This window comes from Eptatretus burgeri, chromosome 2, assembly GCF_056783735.1.
Source record: "Eptatretus burgeri isolate ZD-2024b chromosome 2, Ebu_testis_v1, whole genome shotgun sequence".
Lineage (NCBI taxonomy): Eukaryota > Metazoa > Chordata > Myxini > Myxiniformes > Myxinidae > Eptatretus > Eptatretus burgeri.
This window is the reverse complement of record NC_140962.1, coordinates 137,785,614-137,805,432: the sequence shown is the minus strand read 5'-3', so window position 1 is coordinate 137,805,432 and position 19,819 is coordinate 137,785,614. Positions and strand designations below refer to the sequence as shown.

The 19,819-nt window shown below is 49.9% G+C and overlaps 1 protein-coding gene across 1 annotated transcript in view; it reads right to left on the bottom strand.

Annotated features, from left to right (window-relative positions):
• The window catches only part of LOC147033264 (uncharacterized), a 130,044-nt gene that overhangs the window by 8,333 nt on the left and 101,892 nt on the right, over window positions 1–19,819 (bottom strand). The window contains exon 13 of the mRNA XM_085851360.1: window positions 3,775–4,008. Within this exon, the coding sequence (XP_085707486.1) occupies window positions 3,775–4,008 (234 nt within the window). The remainder of the gene's footprint in view (window positions 1–3,774; window positions 4,009–19,819) is intronic.

Here is a 19,819-nt window from a genome sequence, read left to right as displayed (position 1 = left end):
ACTTAATCAGGGCTTCGAGTTGTCCTCTTTGGTGCTCACATCTGAACATCTACCTTATTATGATCGGACGCAAACATCTCGTTTCCTCCTCCTGCACGTGATTTATGTAGAAACCCCAGCATGATCATTACTCAGAGTTATAAACATAATAACAGATGAAATCAACAGGATGTTGATCGAGGTGTTGGTTTTTTTTTTTTGCTCTGACAAAAGGTTAACGACCGAAAGGTCAGTTTCTTGCTTCCCACGGCAGTTAACAAACCTCGATCAACGTCCTGTTGATTTCATCCATTGTTCTACCTGTTGACCAACGGATATCGACACGCCTTCCCCAGCAAGACTAGTTCTTCATTTTATAAAAGAGTACTCGCGCTCCCGTAGAATGGCAGGAAGGGTCATGTTGTCATCCTCTCTGGGGTATATAGATTACAGTCAATCTAGACCCGGGTCCGTCGGTCTGTGGGGGACACACTAAGCACATTGCCGCGTCCAAGTATCCGTTAATACAGGATCCTCAGAGCAGGGACCTTTCATCAGGGAAGAGGGCCGACATGCTATAACAAACGGAGCAAACCAAGCGAGTCAAAAGACAGAGGATAATGTGCATATAAAAACTTGTATACAAGGAGAAATAAAACACAAAACCTAACCCACTGGGCACCACAGATCACACTTGTACAACAACACAATAATGCAGGCGGGACTTCCCTTTCTTTCTACGATGTGCAGGGTGGACGCAGGACTCGATGCAGTCCACTTTATAAACCAGGAGCTCGACGAGAGCCAGTGGCGATGGTGTCCAAATGATAAAGTCAAATAGCCATGAGCAGGGCCAGTGATGAGTAGGCCTTCAACCAGGACAAGTGGTCCTCTCTGTCCTTTTCCCCAATGAGGCTTTCTGGTCGGAACTTCTTCTTCCTCCTCAAAGTGCTTCTTTGCACTCAGACAATGTGGAGTTCTCCTGTCTTAAGTCTTTCTTCCCTTCTTGAAAGAAACAGTGATACCAGCTTGGGTCAATTCCAAAGCTTCTACAAGACCACAAGAATGTCTCCCTCACAAACTCCTCCGTGGTCCACTTGCTCGACTTTCTTCCACATGAGCCTCTCTTGGTGGAATCAGTTCTTCTTCCTCCTGGCAGAGTCTTCCTCTCGGTGCCGCCCATAGGGGCAGCCCCAATAGAAACAATTATATAACGGCGCGATGTCGCCGTGCTGTAATAAATGAGCGACTTTTCTTCCAGGCTTCACAGCCCACTACACCACCATGGCCGGCACACACTGGCCAGAGAGATCGTAACCGGCCGAGTTGTACAGGTGACACGTGTGCCTCTGCGATGGGAAGTCCTCACCTCGCCCCGCCCACAAACAAGAGGTATTTACGCAAACAATTAATCTGTCTACCTTGTCTATAAATTACATACGCCGCCTCCTCAGTGTCATGTGTCACATACGATTTACTCTTCCAGATCCCTGTTACATGGCAAACTCACCTACTCGAAACACACAGACCATACTACACTTACCACAGTCTAGCTATGGATTCACCACCCCCCCACTCCACCCTTCCACTTTACAACATAATGCCTCAAGAACGTCGGGTTTCCTCCATTCAAGTTCAGTGTTAAACAGCAGTCGCGGCTATTTGAAAGATAATGATACGTGTTTTTTTGGTTATTATTGGTTTGCGGGCGCCAGCAGTGACCACTATTTTTGTTGTGTCTGTGTGTCTGTCTATCTGTTGGTTCACAGGCGCCATAATGACCACTATTTTCGTTGTGTCTGTGTGTCTGTCTATCTATTGGTTCACAGGCGCCATAATGACCACTATTTTCGTTGTGTCTGTGTGTCTGTCTATCTATTGGTTCACAGGCGCCATAATGACCACTATTTTCGTTGTGTCTGTGTGTCTGTCTATCTATTGGTTCACAGGCGCCATAATGACCACTATTTTCGTTGTGTCTGTGTGTCTGTCTATCTATTGGTTCACAGGCGCCATAATGACCACTATTTTCGTTGTGTCTGTGTGTCTGTCTATCTGTTGGTTCACAGGCGCCATAATGACCACTATTTCGTTGTGTCTGTGTGTCTGTCTATCTATTGGTTCACAGGCGCCATAATGACCACTATTTTCGTTGTGTCTGTGTGTCTGTTTGTGACTCTCTCCAGAGCATAGCTCCGTGATGTTTGATGCGATCTTGACGAAACTTGGACACAAGTTAGATATCATGGTCTCATTGTGTCTTTTTATATGAGGGGCGTCCCACGCCCCTTGTGGGCGGAGCCACGCCCACTAGAATTTTTTTATAATTTTTTTTCCTCGATTTTTTTTTTCTCGCAATTTCATTTCCTCGAAGCTGTGCGTAATGTCCATAAGTACAACATATAAAAAAATCCGATTTGATTTAGTAAATTTGGACGGAAGAGATAGGTTTTTACGGTACGGCTTCCTCAAAAGCTTCCACTAACTCAATTGTACCTATTGTGGCATTGTTCAATAATGCCCACGAACCATCGTCGCCTCCCGACTTGTATTTTTTACTTCCGGGTGGAGTACCCCCACAAAATGCCACGATAAGCTATTTATACACGTTAATATGGTGATTGTCCGAGGAGGAAACACCTTTTGGGGAAGGATTATATCATTAGCTTGTTTGGAATTGGAATTCGATTTTTGTACTGATTAGATTTTGGTGAAGATCCGGATCCAGATCCGACTACCAGAATATTTAAAGTGATTCTTCTCTATTGAGAGAGAGCCAAAAACTATATATAGCACAATATCTCAAAAAGTTGTGGACGGATTTGGATGAAACTTGGTGGACATGTTGGGTGTGTTGCAAGGACGAATTGATTTGATTTTGGTGACGATCCAAATCCGGATTTGGATACGAGAGTTATTTAATTTTCAAAGTGATTCTTCACCACTGAGAGATAGGGCCAAAAATCATATAGAACTGGATAGCACGATATTTCAAAAATGTATTCGGCCCGATATGTTCTCGTGGATCAGGCATTACATTGTAGAGGTATGTGCTCTACCGATTGCCCTTGTAGTTGTGATTGTATCCTTTTTCATTTCATAACTGGAGAGTTCATAGAACACCTAACCCCACACTGCCTTGAGAAACAAGGACATGGGTGGTGTCTGCGAGTGGCAAATTTATTTGGTCGTGATGATTTAATGAGGGGCAGGAAAGGACACGTAGGGTGGAGAAGATGGCTACATAAGAAAATTCTCGTGAAGGAAAAATTGGAAATTTGGAAAGGGCTGTGATTAGGGGAGGGGTATTAACGGGGGTAGAAAAGACCATGGTTTTGGATGGGGGATGATTTGAGATGGTGGTGAACAGCTGTCTGGAAGATCTGGAGGGAAGAACGAGATTGAAGAGAATGTGGAAGTTGGTTCCACAGGTGGGGGGGGGGGGGAAAGAGGAATGAATGAGTGGAGGTGAGCAATGATCCTAGATTTTGGGAATTTCATCAGAAGGGGGTTGATGGTGAACCTTGTTTGCCCTGCAGAAACCTGGGGGAAGGGGAAGCATGGAAAGACCAGAGGGTGCAAGACCAGAAAAAGAGATGGTAGAAGAAACAGACACCCCGATTTGTCTGCGATGTGAAAGTGATGGGCCCATAAACTCAGCTTCAGTGCAGGAGATTCCAATGATCTTGAAGGCCTTAGTTTCCATGGCATCAAGCTGAGCAAGGTGTCAGGCAGGGTAGTTGAATGTTTCCTCTTTTTGTGAAGATTAAAGCCACTGAAAGCAACACAACCCACCTGCAGAAAGTGAATGGCTTCCTTCTCATGGAGCACTTTGTGTAATGCAGATACTGCTTCCTGAAGAGCATCAGTCTCCTCCTCCAGTATTTGCTTCTGCTGCTCGATGCAAGACAGCTCCTCTTTATGCCTCTCACTGATTGACCTCTTCTGCAGATCCACAACAACATCCACGGCTCGGTACAACTCTCTTTGTTTCTGCTCCAGCATTTTCTTACTCTGTCTGTCTGAGCACTGAAAAGAGAGAGAGAGACAGAGACAGAGACAGAGACAGAGACAGAGACAGAGACAGAGACAGAGACAGAGACAGAGACACAGAGACAGAGACAGACAGGCATCGTCGCTTTCCGTTAGTCAAGAATTCAGACAAATTGCAAAAATAAAATTAACATTCTTTTGAGTCTGGCAACTGCATTGAGTAGGTGGCGTGTGAATATTTTCCAATTCTACAAGTAAGAGGAAGTCAAAATACAATTAAAATATAACATACTTAAAATAATATCAAACACAAAAACTTTCACTTGAGATATAAACAATATATTGTTGCGGTTTTCGCGCCCGCCGGCGTGCTGACGGCCACGTAACTCGAATCGCGGCACGTCGCCCACCGGACGGACAATCCAGTCGTGACCCTCTCGGACTAACGCCGGGAACCAGTCACGGGTGGACCTTTCGGTCTCACCGCGATCGAGCCAATCAGCCCCCGCGTGGGATAGGGTTGCTCGCCAAATTCGACCTACCTAAGTACCCACGCGGAGGGTAGACCGGGCGATCGCACCTCGCCGCAGGTCGACTTCGGACACGGGCCACTTAAGCGACCCGTTCCGTACTATCGGGATAACCGAGCGGTGTTATCGTCGACCTCGACGGTTTGATTAATTATCGGGCGTATTCAGCCCACTACCAACCCTTTACGTGAAGCAAGATGGGGATTCAATAGAGGAAAAGACGAAGCGAAGCGGGAGACAGTTCAACAATAAAGCACATTTATTCGCGGCACACGGGAAGCACACAAATACAATTCCACCAAATGCACACAGAAAAAACACAATGCAATTTACACAAAAAGCAAATATAAAAGTGAAAACACAATGCAGAGCTAATACCGACTACCGAGCACACGGCAACACTTATACAATTCTACTTCACAGACGGCGCCGACAACACATACCCAAAACCAAGGAAAAGAAATACCCTCAAGAATGAGGCGGGCCTGAGGCCGAGACCGGGTCGCGCCTACCCGTCTGGTGATGAGACGCGGAGCGGCGATGGCGCCGCACTCCGCGGGCCTCGCGGACATTGCCTGGCAGGGGTGGGAAAAAGGGGCCCCCTTGGTCGCACTATCTCAGCGCGGGGGGAAACAGGAGGGGGTTGCTGATGCTCGGGGTATAGAGGATCTTTATTATCCCTGGTGTGCGTCTCCACCTCGGCCAGGTCGCGCTGCCGGCCTCCCTCGGGCGTGCAGCTCCTGGCACCGACGCGAGCACCCCCTCGTCTGCCTTCGCCGCTGCCGCCTCTCCGCCTCTGGACTCTCCACCCTGGACTCTTCTTTGGGCTCCCCTCGTTCGACTCTCTTCAGCTTCTCCAGCTACTGCAGGCTTCGGGCTCCAGACTTCCACACTCGTCCCCTCCGTTCCGACTCCTTCTCGTTCCGCTGACTGACGAACACCGTCCTTTTATCCCCCCGTAGCTTCGCCTTTGACCCCCTCCCTTCGACCTTTCACCTCGCTCCCCATTGGCCCGAGAAAAAGTGGGCGTGAAGGCTTTTTGATCCACAAATTTGCATATATCGATCGTTCTGGAGGCGGGGCCAAATCGCCCCTCGCTCACCGATTGGACGGCAAAAAGTGGGCGTGTGTCGTTTTTGATCCGTTTTTGAAGCACAAAATCCGTGATTTTGTACACGCTGTTCAACGTGCGCCCTGCACGAGTCCAACACCGGTACCCACAGCGGGGCAAGAACGGTGGCGATGCTACGGTTGCGAGGTGTGACGTGAAGGTCGTGGCGGTTGTGGTGAAGCGGTGTTGTGGTTGGTGGTTGATGTTGTGGTTGTGGTGGTAATCATGGCGGTTGGTCCAAAATAAAGATAGTAAAAGAAAAACGGCTATCCTGAAGAGTCGCAGCTCGCATAAATGACATGTATTCCCACTAGACAACGGGTTCGGGCCTAACTACACATATACTTGCCGAGATACCTCACCTAAGGGACCTGAATGGTGGTTTGCGAATTTGGTAACCACAACACTACCCCCTTCCCTTTTTACAGACTCGTCCCGAGTCGTCAAATTTTCGTGTGCCATCATGTGTAGTTTTCCCCTAGTACATTTTACCTACGGATCCCTGAGTGCGACATTCATGGTATTCGTGTCCCCAAAATAAATAACCTGAGGGCTGCGTAACTATCTAAACAAACTCACTCACACGGACGACTTAAATAAAATTGCCGGCGCTAGACAGACATGCCGGGGGCGCACTCATATGTACAGTACATCTTAACCTTAACTTACAAATTTTACACTAAACCATGGCCCAGGATCAATGAACTCTGCAAAAGAAAAGCAGTTAACAGGGAGCCAGGCTGCCCACATGCAGTCTCTGGCTCAAATAATGCAGGTGACAGGGAACGTGGCTGGCTGCTCACACGCAGTCCAAGGCCTTCCCTTTTGAACTGAACGCAGTGAACCACAACGGTGCATGGGCTGCACAAACGCAGTCTCCGTGCCAGCTCAAGTGGCACACGCAATGAACACAACGAATGGATGGATGAATGGATGGATGAATGGATGGACGCAAACACGGTGCACGGGCTGCCACTGCAGGCCCGTGTTGTAGCTGCCAACAGGGCAGTTCTCGCAGCTTGCAAACTGTTGCCTTGATCCTGGCGCACATGGAAATGAACAGGGGGGGCAAAGCAAAAATTGAACGGGGCTGGTGAACGTGGGCAGTGGGCATGGCATGGCAAAGGCAGCAGGCAAACACAGCCCGCAGAAGAAGGCTGCTGCAGGCAAACACAGCCGGCAGATGAACTGGCCGGCACAGGCCTTGACGCAAAACACGGCCAGCAGATGAACTGGCCGGCACAGGCCTTGCAGCACACAGCTGCCGATGAAGTTGGCCGGCCTCCGCCTTGAAGCAAAACACGGCCAGCCGATGAAGTTGGCCAGCCTTTGCCGTTCAATGGAGGTTGGTGGAGGGAGTGCGGTGGTGCTGGCCACTTGGAAGGCGGGCTCGGACCTACCTACCTGTCTCCCTCCCACCTATCGCCTTTGCCTGTCACTGTACATACCCACTCCCTTAATTTGTCAAACCCCAATTTAGCCCCAACTTATTTTTTTGTTGTTTTTATTTTTACTTCCCCACTATAAATCGTCCCCTAACCCCCTTTATCGTCTTTGTTCGGCTAACCTATCCTGTCACCTAGCCTACTCCCAACCCCTACGTTCCCTTCCCGGAGGGGAACAAGGGAGAGCTAACGTCCTGTGTCGAGGCCCAACGAAGCCTCAGAATGGCCTCCCCAGAGTTCGGCGATCTAACCAAAGTGGGTCCAGCGGCCCACAACGACAGCGAGGGGATGGATGGTGCGGAGGGGTACATCTCCTAATCTACCCTAACCATTTAACTGTTAAACTACCCCGGGGCTTTCAACAAGCGCCTCTCGCTTAAACTATTGGTTCTAACAACCCAGATTCCCGTCGCCTGTGTTGGTGTCCTCACAATTTCGGGCCTCGCCCCCCAATTTTCTCTCCGTGCCCTCACACGGTCTCCTGGCTGGGACACGTGGCTCCCTTTGGCAGGCACGACCCTCTGCCGAATCTCCCGCTATGGCACCCCGGGGCACTACACTGCCTCCGAGCCTACCAGCTCCCTAACACCGGGGAGTGCCCCCTGGCACCTCCCCTGAAACGCACACGTGGCAGGCCGGCCTCCCGGGCCCCTTTCCGAGGGTCACCCGTGCCCACAACACTGCCCACGCGGCTAATGGCGCCCCGGGCCCCCGCACCAAGCAGGCGCACCCGTGCCCACTACTCTATCCCGGCCCCCCATGGGCCCATGGCCTACCGCGGCCGACTAGCCTGGTGCCCGGGGTACCCACTCAGCGATACTCACCTTTCGCAGCCACGCTCCCAAGCCCGTCAACAGGGCTCCTGCACCCCTCCAAATGGGTCTCGAGCCTACATTCCCACCAACAGCAAAACGACCTCCATTTTTGTTAATTTGACTAACCCAGCTAACTCACTCAACACTGACCCCGGGGGTCCCTTGGGCGGGAGTCACTCCTCCCCTCAATCACTCATCGCACCATGCATTCCCCATTCGCTCCACTCACACAGACCCGCTGGCCACACTCACTCAACAAGTGCTCACCTCACAACACACCAACTCTTCAACACACACACCACTGAACTCTGCCATCCTTCTAACTACATCCCCTAACTAACTCGTGCTCCCACGTCGTCCCTTAAACTATAGCACGTTCCTTTTAACCTACGTAGCTAAGCTACGTCCCCTCTACACATCCTCAAGTCTGTCACTGTCTCCAAATAAATCATTTTATTTCCCCACCTAAATCTGGCTACAATCCCTCTAACTAATCCATTCCACGGACTCCATGAGGACTTACCCCTGCCCCATGAAGTCGGTCTAACTAAGCTAACCCTTCCCCCTAACTAGTTTCCATCCTGTGCCCAGGTGAAGGGGGTCTTCCACCCCTTACCCAGGAATCCTGTACACCCGAAAGTGAGGCTTGCTTTCTTTTTTTTTTTTTTCCATGCGCAGCACCTGCGCGGCAACTCAGAGCTCGCGCACTTTGCACCTGCCCGTGACGTCATGCAGCTGCACGTGTACCTCGTCCCTCCTTGGACGCTACCATCCGGCAGAGATACCCCTCCTGCCGGATTCCAACCACACGTGCAGCCATGACGTCACCGTGCGCAAAAAAAAAAAACACAAGTCCCACGTCTCGAGGGGTTCCCCACGCGAACACATGTGCTTTGCCCGTTGGAGCTGAACACACACGATCGCGTGGAGAACCCGTCCGGTCCAAATCCATTTACCTGCCTAAACTTTGTCCGTCCGCGGGATCGGCAAATCCACCGCGTGCGTTTCCGGACCGGGACTTCACTCTCGCAAGCGAGCACGTGGCGGTCTCGTGCGTTGCACAGCACGAACCGCGTGCTCACTGCTGGGTGAACCCGGCACGGTCCCCGAAGCAACTACAGCCGCTACTCGGCTTTCTTTACTCGCATGTCGCCGTCGTCGTCGCCATTCAACCCACGCACACCTGCGTGTTACGACGCACACAGTCCACTCCATCACATTCACACCGGGAGACGCGGCTGCGTGCTCCCGCATGCCAACCGACATCTCCCTCACATACCGCTCTCTCACACACACGGTCTCCCTTGCACACAGCGACCTTGCACACGGCCGTTCACTCACGCGTGCCTCACTGCTCACACAAACCATACTACTCACACACGCGGGGGCACTCACCCACGGTGCCTCATCCACACACCGTGCCTCACTCATACACGCGGGGGCACTCACCCGCGGTGCCTCACTCGCACTCCGTGCCTCATCCACACACGGTGTGCTGGAAGCACGTACTCCGGCACCATCGCCACCACACCACTCACACGTGGTGCCTCACTCATACTGGCCGTTTCACTCACACACACGGCCTCACTCACACACGGTGCCCCATCCACACCCGGCGTGCTGGGAAGCACGCACTCTGGCAACATCGCCACCACACCACTCACACGTGGTGCCTCATTCATACTGGCCGTTTCATCCACACACACGGCCTCTCTCACACACGGTGCCTCATCCACACACGGCGTGCTGGGAAGCACGCACTCCGGCACCATCGCCACCACACCACTCACACACGGGGTCGCTTCCACACACGGGGACGCACTCACACCTTGCACCACACACACAGGGACAACCACACTGGGGATTCGTGTCCCCACAAGGGTCTCCGGGGCCTCTATACCCCCCAAGCTCTCCGTGCACTCGTTCACAGCACCCGTCCTCTCAACCTCGCAAAGCACGACCGAACTCACCTGGTCGTGACTCGCCTCAAGGGGGCATACTCCCTCCCCTCGTTCCTGGAGGAGGCCATCCAGGTGCTCGCACTGGGTCTCTACCCAGTCCGCCAGCTCACCCCCATTGTCCTCCACTACCTCCGTGTGTGTGTGTGCGTCACTTACCCCGTCTTCCTCGTGTAGTCTCTCCTCTATGGTTCCCTTCCCGGCTACCGTCACTGCCAACTCTTCACCCTTTACCTCCCTTGTCTCCACTATTATTATTTCCTTTGTCACGGCCTTCATGCCCGCCTGCAGGCTTCGGCCCATGTTCTGCGTCTCACCCCGGAACTTTTTCATTTCCTCCTTCATGTTTGTTTCCATTCCGTTTATTTGCTTGTTCATTTCGTTTTTCATTTCATTTGTATTTGTATCCATCTTTTCGTTCATGCCTTTCATTTCGTTTGTATTTGTATCCATCGTCGTTTTCACTTCATTCATTTGCTTGTTCATGTCTTTCATTTCATTTGTATTTGTATCCATCTTTTCTGTCATTGCCGCCAGCATGGCGCATAGCTGGGCCATGTTGGATGCACTCAGCTGAGCCGTTTCGGCGAGGGTTGGGGAAGGGTTTTGGTGGAGAGGGGGGGGGGAGGTGTCATACACTGCAGCCGCTGCCGCTCCCATTTCGGGCTCTGGGTTCAGTTGGGCGAGTCCGTGTTCCTGCACAATCAACATTTCCTGCTCGGGGATTCCATCCTGGACCATGGACTCTACATTACTACACATATACATTTCTAATACCCCCGGCTCCCGCTCGCCTTGAGACGCCATCTTGCTTCTCGTGAAGGGTTAATTTGAATCGCTCGTAATTTGGAGGGAATCGGGGGTCGCTTCTCTCACCCCTGGACCGATTCCCGTGAATTTAGCCGGAGACAGGAGAGCCCGTTTTCCTGTTCTCCGATACCAGTGCCGCGAGGAGGGCGATGAATTTGTATCGCACGACCTGACACCAGTGTTGCGGTTTTCGCGCCCGCCGGCGTGCTGACGGCCACGTAACTCGAATCGCGGCACGTCGCCCACCGGACGGACAATCCAGTCGTGACCCTCTCGGACTAACGCCGGGAACCAGTCACGGGTGGACCTTTCGGTCTCACCGCGATCGAGCCAATCAGCCCCCGCGTGGGATAGGGTTGCTCGCCAAATTCGACCTACCTAAGTACCCACGCGGAGGGTAGACCGGGCGATCGCACCTCGCCGCAGGTCGACTTCGGACACGGGCCACTTAAGCGACCCGTTCCGTACTATCGGGATAACCGAGCGGTGTTATCGTCGACCTCGACGGTTTGATTAATTATCGGGCGTATTCAGCCCACTACCAACCCTTTACGTGAAGCAAGATGGGGATTCAATAGAGGAAAAGACGAAGCGAAGCGGGAGACAGTTCAACAATAAAGCACATTTATTCGCGGCACACGGGAAGCACACAAATACAATTCCACCAAATGCACACAGAAAAAAACACAATGCAATTTACACAAAAAGCAAATATAAAAGTGAAAACACAATGCAGAGCTAATACCGACTACCGAGCACACGGCAACACTTATACAATTCTACTTCACAGACGGCGCCGACAACACATACCCAAAACCAAGGAAAAGAAATACCCTCAAGAATGAGGCGGGCCTGAGGCCGAGACCGGGTCGCGCCTACCCGTCTGGTGATGAGACGCGGAGCGGCGATGGCGCCGCACTCCGCGGGCCTCGCGGACAGTGCCTGGCAGGGGTGGGAAAAAGGGGCCCCCTTGGTCGCACTATCTCAGCGCGGGGGGAAACAGGAGGGGGTTGCTGATGCTCGGGGTATAGAGGATCTTTATTATCCCTGGTGTGCGTCTCCACCTCGGCCAGGTCGCGCTGCCGGCCTCCCTCGGGCGTGCAGCTCCTGGCACCGACGCGAGCACCCCCTCGTCTGCCTTCGCCGCTGCCGCCTCTCCGCCTCTGGACTCTCCACCCTGGACTCTTCTTTGGGCTCCCCTCGTTCGACTCTCTTCAGCTTCTCCAGCTACTGCAGGCTTCGGGCTCCAGACTTCCACACTCGTCCCCTCCGTTCCGACTCCTTCTCGTTCCGCTGACTGACGAACACCGTCCTTTTATCCCCCCGTAGCTTCGCCTTTGACCCCCTCCCTTCGACCTTTCACCTCGCTCCCCATTGGCCCGAGAAAAAGTGGGCGTGAAGGCTTTTTGATCCACAAATTTGCATATATCGATCGTTCTGGAGGCGGGGCCAAATCGCCCCTCGCTCACCGATTGGACGGCAAAAAGTGGGCGTGTGTCGTTTTTGATCCGTTTTTGAAGCACAAAATCCGTGATTTTGGACACGCTGTTCAACGTGCGCCCTGCACGAGTCCAACACCGGTACCCACAGCGGGGCAAGAACGGTGGCGATGCTACGGTTGCGAGGTGTGACGTGAAGGTCGTGGCGGTTGTGGTGAAGCGGTGTTGTGGTTGGTGGTTGATGTTGTGGTTGTGGTGGTAATCATGGCGGTTGGTCCAAAATAAAGATAGTAAAAGAAAAACGGCTATCCTGAAGAGTCGCAGCTCGCATAAATGACATGTATTCCCACTAGACAACGGGTTCGGGCCTAACTACACATATACTTGCCGAGATACCTCACCTAAGGGACCTGAATGGTGGTTTGCGAATTTGGTAACCACAACAATATGATGTCACCAAAAGTTATTTTTTAAAACTATGAAAGAAAAGTCACAATAAAAACGAAAAGGCATACAATTAGTCACCAAGATTGTATTATCATGAAAACCGGGAGTAGTGGCGTGCGCCTGTAATCCGGCGACTCGGAGGCTTGGGTTGGAGGATCGCTTGAGGACGGGGGCTCTGCGCTGGGCCGCGCTATGAGAGGGTGTTGGGCAGCCCGGAATGATGGCGAAACCCAATCCTTATCCCTGTGTCGTAAGAGGCGACCAGGGTTGCGTCAGGAAGGGCATCCGGCATAAAACATGTGCCAAATCAGTATGCGGATCATAACGGATGATCCGCTGTGGCGACCCCGAACGGGAGCAGCCGAAAGAAGAACAACATTGTATTATCATGAAAAGATAAAGGAAAATAGAAATTATTTTAAAAAGGAATGACACCTTCTTCTTCTTCTTCTTCTTCTTCTTCTTCTTCTTCTTCTTCTTCTTCTTCTTCTTCTTCTTCTTCTTCTTCTTCTTCTTCTTCTTCTTCTTCTTCTTCTTCTTCTTCTTCTTCTTCTATACCCTTTATAAGGGGTGAGGCCCAATGGTACCAAGCTTCTGCCCTGCCTCAACCACAATACTCCTCCACTCCTCCCTGTACTCAGCCATCTCTCCCAACTCTCCAACCACCCCTACCTCATTGATGTCCCTCCTCACACAATCCTCCCATCTCAACCTTGGTCTACCTCCTTTCCTTGCTCCCTTTGCTTCCTCGCTTCCTCAACCTATCAGCTCTCTTTGCCATTCTCTCTTCCTCCGTTTAACTCACAACTTGGAGACAGAGGGGTATAAGGATGTTGGCAGGACTTTAAGGTAGCTTGAGAATTGATGGGTGATTGTGTGCATGTGTACGGAGTGTTGGTGGGGGTCTCGTCAAGGGGGGTTGTGTGGTTGATGTGTGTTTTTTTTTTTACCCAAGCTCATGCCCCCTCCCCTGAGAAGGAAAAAAAAAATACAAAAACTACAAAAAAGTAAAAAAAAAAATAAAAAAAAAACATTTTGCATTTTCTTAATTGATCTTGTGTTGATAAATTGGAGTGGTGTTGATGTGGCGCAGGCATGATGTGCTGAAATGGCCTCCACCTGCGTATAATTTCCTTGTACTTCCATTCGCACCGAGTGTCAAGCCCACAACAACGAATGTTTACAAGCGTACGAGTGCTTTGTGCGCAATGGGCATTGGGGTCAGGTGGACAGTCACGGATGATGCGGTTCGAGTCGGATTCTTGCGAATGATGGACAGAGATGGCTGCATCTGCTGCTAAGAGTATCAATGCGAAGCTGTCGAATGGCGTCGGTATAATCGAACATAGTCTCGACCGAGGACGACGATTCGGCCTGCACATTTCTGTACATGCTCGATAGATTTGCGCTGTCGTTTTTTTGGTCACACCTGACCTAACGGATGCGGAGTAGTCCAGCACAGGCCAAACCAAGTTCAAGTGCATGGTTAGTGGGTCGCATGAAGGTAGGCCATGGTGCGTCACAACATGGAGGATGTAGCTGTTCCCACGGCTCATACGGGCGTCCCACTTCAGATTGGACTGAATAGAAAGTCAAAGGAAGTTGATGATGCTCCATCGCTGGAGGACTTGATTATCAAGTGTGATGCTGATAGGTGCTGGTTGAATTCACAAGAAGCAAACATCCATTGACAAACATTTCTTGGGGTTCAGATGCATATTGTTACTCTCTGCCCATTTGCGTAACTTATTGGTGCTTACAGGAAGTTGTAAAACGGAACTAATTTTGCCGCTGTCAATCAGAGTAATATCATCAACATATTTGTAGTGGTGGCAGCACACACTATTCGCTTCACTTCAGCTGGCTGTCTTAATGTCACAACTGACTACGTCGTTTATCATTGATAGGAACTGGGACATCGTTAGTTTAGTTCTCTGGGACACACCTGAGTTAACTACCTGCAGGTCAGAAAATTTCCCCTTATATCATCACACAGTGCTGACGATGACAAAGGACATCTGGGATCCAAGCAACATGGGAAGAAGCTACATCCATATTAATGACCTTTGTAAGTGTGACGCAATGATCAACGAGATAAAAAAAAGCTTTTGAGAAGTCGGTGAAAGCAAAGCTGATATCAATTCTGCTCTGTCCGCGCGTTTATGCAACGTGTTCATCACTTCCACTGGAGACTGGAGAGTGTGATTTGGAAACCTTCTGAAAATTTACAAACTGTACTGGATCAAGTTGATGTTTCATCATGTTGAGGGTATCTCAAGCTATGAAGTGTTCAGCTATCTTCACAAAGTGGTCTGTTAAAACGATGAGATGGAGATCATCAAGAAGTAGTGGCGAAGACTTGGGAAGTGAGACTACGTGAGCAGATTTTCACGGAGAGGGTAGAATAAGCGGATTCTTAATGGTCATGCCATACTCGACAGATCTCGCGGTTCTTCGCCACCAAGTTTTTTGTTATCTCTCCTTCCTTCATCTCATCTTCTTTGCATTGTTGATGCGTGTCTGCTCGAACTCCTTCACGCGGTCCGTGCAGTAACTGCGCCACTTCCCATGCTCAAGGGCAATTTTCTTAAATTCCAGTCCTGCTGATCTTACACCGTTTCAGGTTGGCTTTTAGCGAGTTTTATGGGGGTGCCAATTGATCTTTGGTCTTCTGTAACCTCGTCGTAGAACAACACTTTGGGCAGACGATGGTCCTCCATCCTCACTCGGGCAGATGATGGTCCTCCATCCTCACCTGGTGCACTGCCCAGTGCAGTTGAGTTCGGATCAGGTAAGATTAAATTCCATCCAAACCATATCGGGACAGGACTTCTGTGTTCGGGACTTTATCTTGCCAGCGAATGTTCAAAATTCTCCGCAGGCATCTCATGTGGAAGCTGTCCAAGTTCTGCACATTGCGATAGTAGAGCATCCAGGTCTTCTGGTGGAACACCGTCAGCACCAGACGCCTTTCCCGTCTTTAGTTGGTTCATCACTTTGCGGATTTCATCTTGCATTGGTAGTACTGTGACCTGTGACATCTCAGGTATCGAGTGGATGTCTTCTGTTGTTACGTCGTCGATGTTGGATGGCTTGTTCCAAACCTTGCCGAAGTGTTCTGCCAACCTTTGCAGGATCAAAGTTGGCTCCATGATAAGAGAACTCCCATCACAAGTTTGGACCGGCGTGATCCCTTTGAAACGGGCACCATAAATGGCTTTCAGTTCTTTGAGGAAGCCTTGTGTGTCTCTGTGATCAGCAGCTTCTTGGAGTGCAAGGGCTATGTTGATCCACCAGTCCTCTTGCAGTTGGCGACATTTCTCATGGTATGAACCGTTAATAACGCGAGTCAGTGGACTGCAAATTTCATGAGCAATAAGTCGTATAAACTGATCGGAAATTCCATCTTGTCCACGAGACTTGCACACTTTGACTTTTTGGAGCTCAAAGAAGACCCCACGTGGCTCAACATGATCACTTGGGTCAATGTCCGGAACAATGATATTCTGATAAGAAGTTTGCCCAGTCATCACCTGCATTTGTTCGAGGCATTCTCCCCAGGATAACTTCTTCAAATTCTGAACATGAGTAGTCGTGAAGTAGAGAGTAGAAAAATCGTGAAAATTATGATACAAGCATCAAATTTGGCATTTCTGTTCTGCAGGGGCTTTCTGATCAAATCTTCCCAATTGGCCATTTGAAAATCCAAGATGGCGGCCATTTTTCAAGATAAGGACCAAGTTAGCCTCCCGAAGTTGACTTTTTGCTTAGAAGTATTTGTAGTTGTTCGATTTGCATGATCTAAGTGTGGACTCCTATGTTTTCAAGCCTGCTGGAGTGGATTTTCCTGTTTTTAAAGCCCCCTGACACACACTTTTTCTGATTTTGCACATTTGTTTATGACCAGCATACATTACGAAAAATCCCAATCCTCCTCCAGTAGCAAACCAGTCCTTACCAGCACCCGAGTCAATCTGGTCACACTTGAAAGAAGAATATTCTTGGTTGGAGGAAGTGTTCCTCACTGAGGATGTGGCTGATGTCATCTGCATCACATGGTAAGCCCACCATGCAATACAGAAAAGGAGCCATCCATTTGAAGTGAGCATTCCAGCACTGATGCCTCTGTTGCGAGACCAGGCTCACTCTGTTGCAACGATCAAGCATGTCATGGAGAAGGTCTGTGACCCAGTGGCTTTCCTGAACCCAGGGCAGACACCTGTCATTGCTGCTAACCAACCGTTGTATGCTCTGGCAAAACAAGCACAATGGTAGTGACCCGAATATGGAGAGGACAAGTTCGTTATCATGTTTGGTGGACTCCATATAGAAATGGCTGCACTGAGATCGATAGGAACACTACTACAGGACAGTGGCTGGACCAGTTCCATTGTGGAAGCAGAGGTGGCCTCATCTGGTACAGCAGAGTCTTTCCTGTCTGCATCCAGTGTCACCAGGACAAGACAAGCACACCAGATCACTGCATGCAGCTTGTACAAACTGATGAAGGAAGCATATACCATGACTACTGCTCTGAAGAGTCTAACAGATCAGATCTAACCTTTGAAGATTGGTGTGAACAACGGAGGCAAGAGAGTCCACAGTTCCAGTTCTGGAGTCTGGTGCTGGACATGGAGCTCACCATATTCACCCTGATCCGCTCATTCAGAGAAGGAGACTTCAACCTGTACCATGAAGCACTTTCAGAACTGGCGCCTTACTTCTTTGCGAATAACAATGTCAACTATGCGCGATGGATCCCAGTTCACCTCCGAGATATGATGTCGCTTGAGCAACAACATCCAGATGTGGCCAGGGAGTTTCACAAAGGGAACTTCGTTATCCACAAGTCGAGAAGAGAATTCTCTGCCCTGGCAATCGGCCAAGCCCAAGAGCAAAATAATGCAGTCATCAAAGGTGACGGAGGAGCAATTGGGTTGACAGAAGACCCGGCAGCACTTCGTAGGTGGATGGTCGCTGGACCAAAAGTGAGTAGTCTAGTAGCTGGATACGAGGCCATGTCTGGTATGAAAGATGCAACCAACAACAGCAGACACCATGAGCAGACACTGAGTGCCCAGATATCTTTCTTTGAAAAGGTGAAAGCACTCTCTGCAGTAATGAAGGAGATGGGCAACCCATTCCAAGAAGAATCAGCCAACCTACTGGTACTAGACATGAAGAACATTGCAGACCCAACTCGAGTCGAAATGGGAGCTACACATCACCAGCGGGGCAAAGAGCAGTTCCATTCATTCATGAAGGGGCTACAGAATGAAGGTGAATGTCCTTTCTATCATCCAATCAAGAAAAACTTTGTTTATTTCTGAAAACAAGAGCAAGCTGGGGGAAGTTCTAAGGAGAAAGTCCTGAAAGACGACTGTCAGCTGTTCTCACGACTGTTGATCTCATGCCAGAACAGGCAGTGTGACTTGCAAGAATTCTTCAAGCATGAGAATCAGTCACACCCTGCATCTCTCAGTGACAGCGGCAAGCTTCATACATGTCAGAAGTCACAGCTGGCTGAAATTCTTGAAGCGCAAGTGAACATCCCAGACAGAGAACCAAGGGGAGATGCAGTCATCATTGATGGCACAGCACTTATCAATGCCCTACCTCCACGCACTTCAAAGATATTTTATGACTATGCTAAAGAAGACATCATCCCAAAGGTGGAATCCCATGGTGCCAGGTACGAGAGGGTGGACGTAGTGTTTGATGTGTACAAGAAGTCAAGTCTGAAGTCCGAGGCAAGGTCGAAAAGAGGGCAAGGAATCAGAAGAGTGACAGGAACCAGTAAGATCCCAAGTAACTGGAGAAGCTTTCTTCGAGATGACAGCACCAAGACTGAACTGTTTCACTTCCTTGCGGAGAAGATGTGTGAAGCACAGACAAGCACAGTCATTGTCACAAAAGGAGAAGATGCCATTAGCAACACAAGGAAGTCACTGGATGCTGTGTCTCCATGTTGTCATGAAGAAGCTGACACTCGAATATTTGTACACGCCAGGGATGTAACGACAGATGGTAGCAAGTCCATTATCATTAAGGCTAATGACATGGACATACTAGTCATAGCAATATCTGTACTGCCATCCTTACAGGATCTAGGTCTTGAGAACATGTGGATTGCCTTTGGCCAAGGAGCCAAGGCATGATGGATTCCAGTCCATGAGGTAGTTTCTGCAATAGGGCCTGAGAAAGCCAGAGGGATCCCATACTTCCATGCATTCACTGGATGTGACGTCGTGTCTGCCTTCCGCGGTAAATGGAAGAAAACTGCATGGCAGACTTGGAACGTCTTTGATGATGTTTCTGAAACAGTCACCAATCTCAGCCAGCATCCAACATTGATTCGTGATCTTGACCTGCAGAGGCTGGAGAGATTCGTTGTCCTCATGTATGACAGATCAAGCGCAGCCACTGGTGTGGACGGAGCAAGACTGGATTTCTTTGCCCGCAAGCAGAGGCCGTACAGCTCAATTCCACCAACACAGGCAGCCCTCAGAGAACATGCAAAGCGTGTGGCCTATCAGGCTGAGATCACCTGGGGCCAGGCAACCATCTCCAGTCCAGACATGAGCAGTCCCGCTGAATGGGGATGGACACAAAGGAGAGACGTGGCAGATATGTTGGACAACACTACCCCCTTATTGCAGCCAGCTGTCAGGAACTGACCAAGTGTTCCTGTAAGAAAGGTTGCAACTGGAGATGCAAGTGCTTTCAGTCAGGACTCCCCTGCACAACACTCTGCAGCTGCATATGTGGACAGTAGCAGCTGGAGGAACATTCGCATGGTATGCATAACTTTGAACATTTACTAGCCAGGGCCCGGTTGCAGAAAGGCCTTAGCTTCATATGACTATCATTAAAGTGGTGCAAAATCAGAAAAAGTGTGTGTCAGGGGGCTTTAAAAACAGGAAAATCCACTCCAGCAGGCTTGAAAACATAGGCATCCACACCTAGATCATGCAAATTGGACAACTACAAATCGTCTTCTAAGCAAAAAGTCAACTTCGGGAGGCTAACTTGGCGGCCATCTTGAAAAAATGGCCGCCATCTTGGATTTTCAAATGGCCAATCAGGCAGATTTGATTAGAATCCCCTGTAGTGGGGCAACTTCGCATAACAATTGTGCATTTTGTGAGAAAGCACCAAATTTGGCACACCAGTAGCCCTAACATATTATGAACAGATTTGGATATTGGGCCATCTCAAATTCAGCCGCTGATGGCTGTGGCAGCCATTTTCCACTGCCATCAAAAATTTTGAGATGGCCCAATATCCAAATC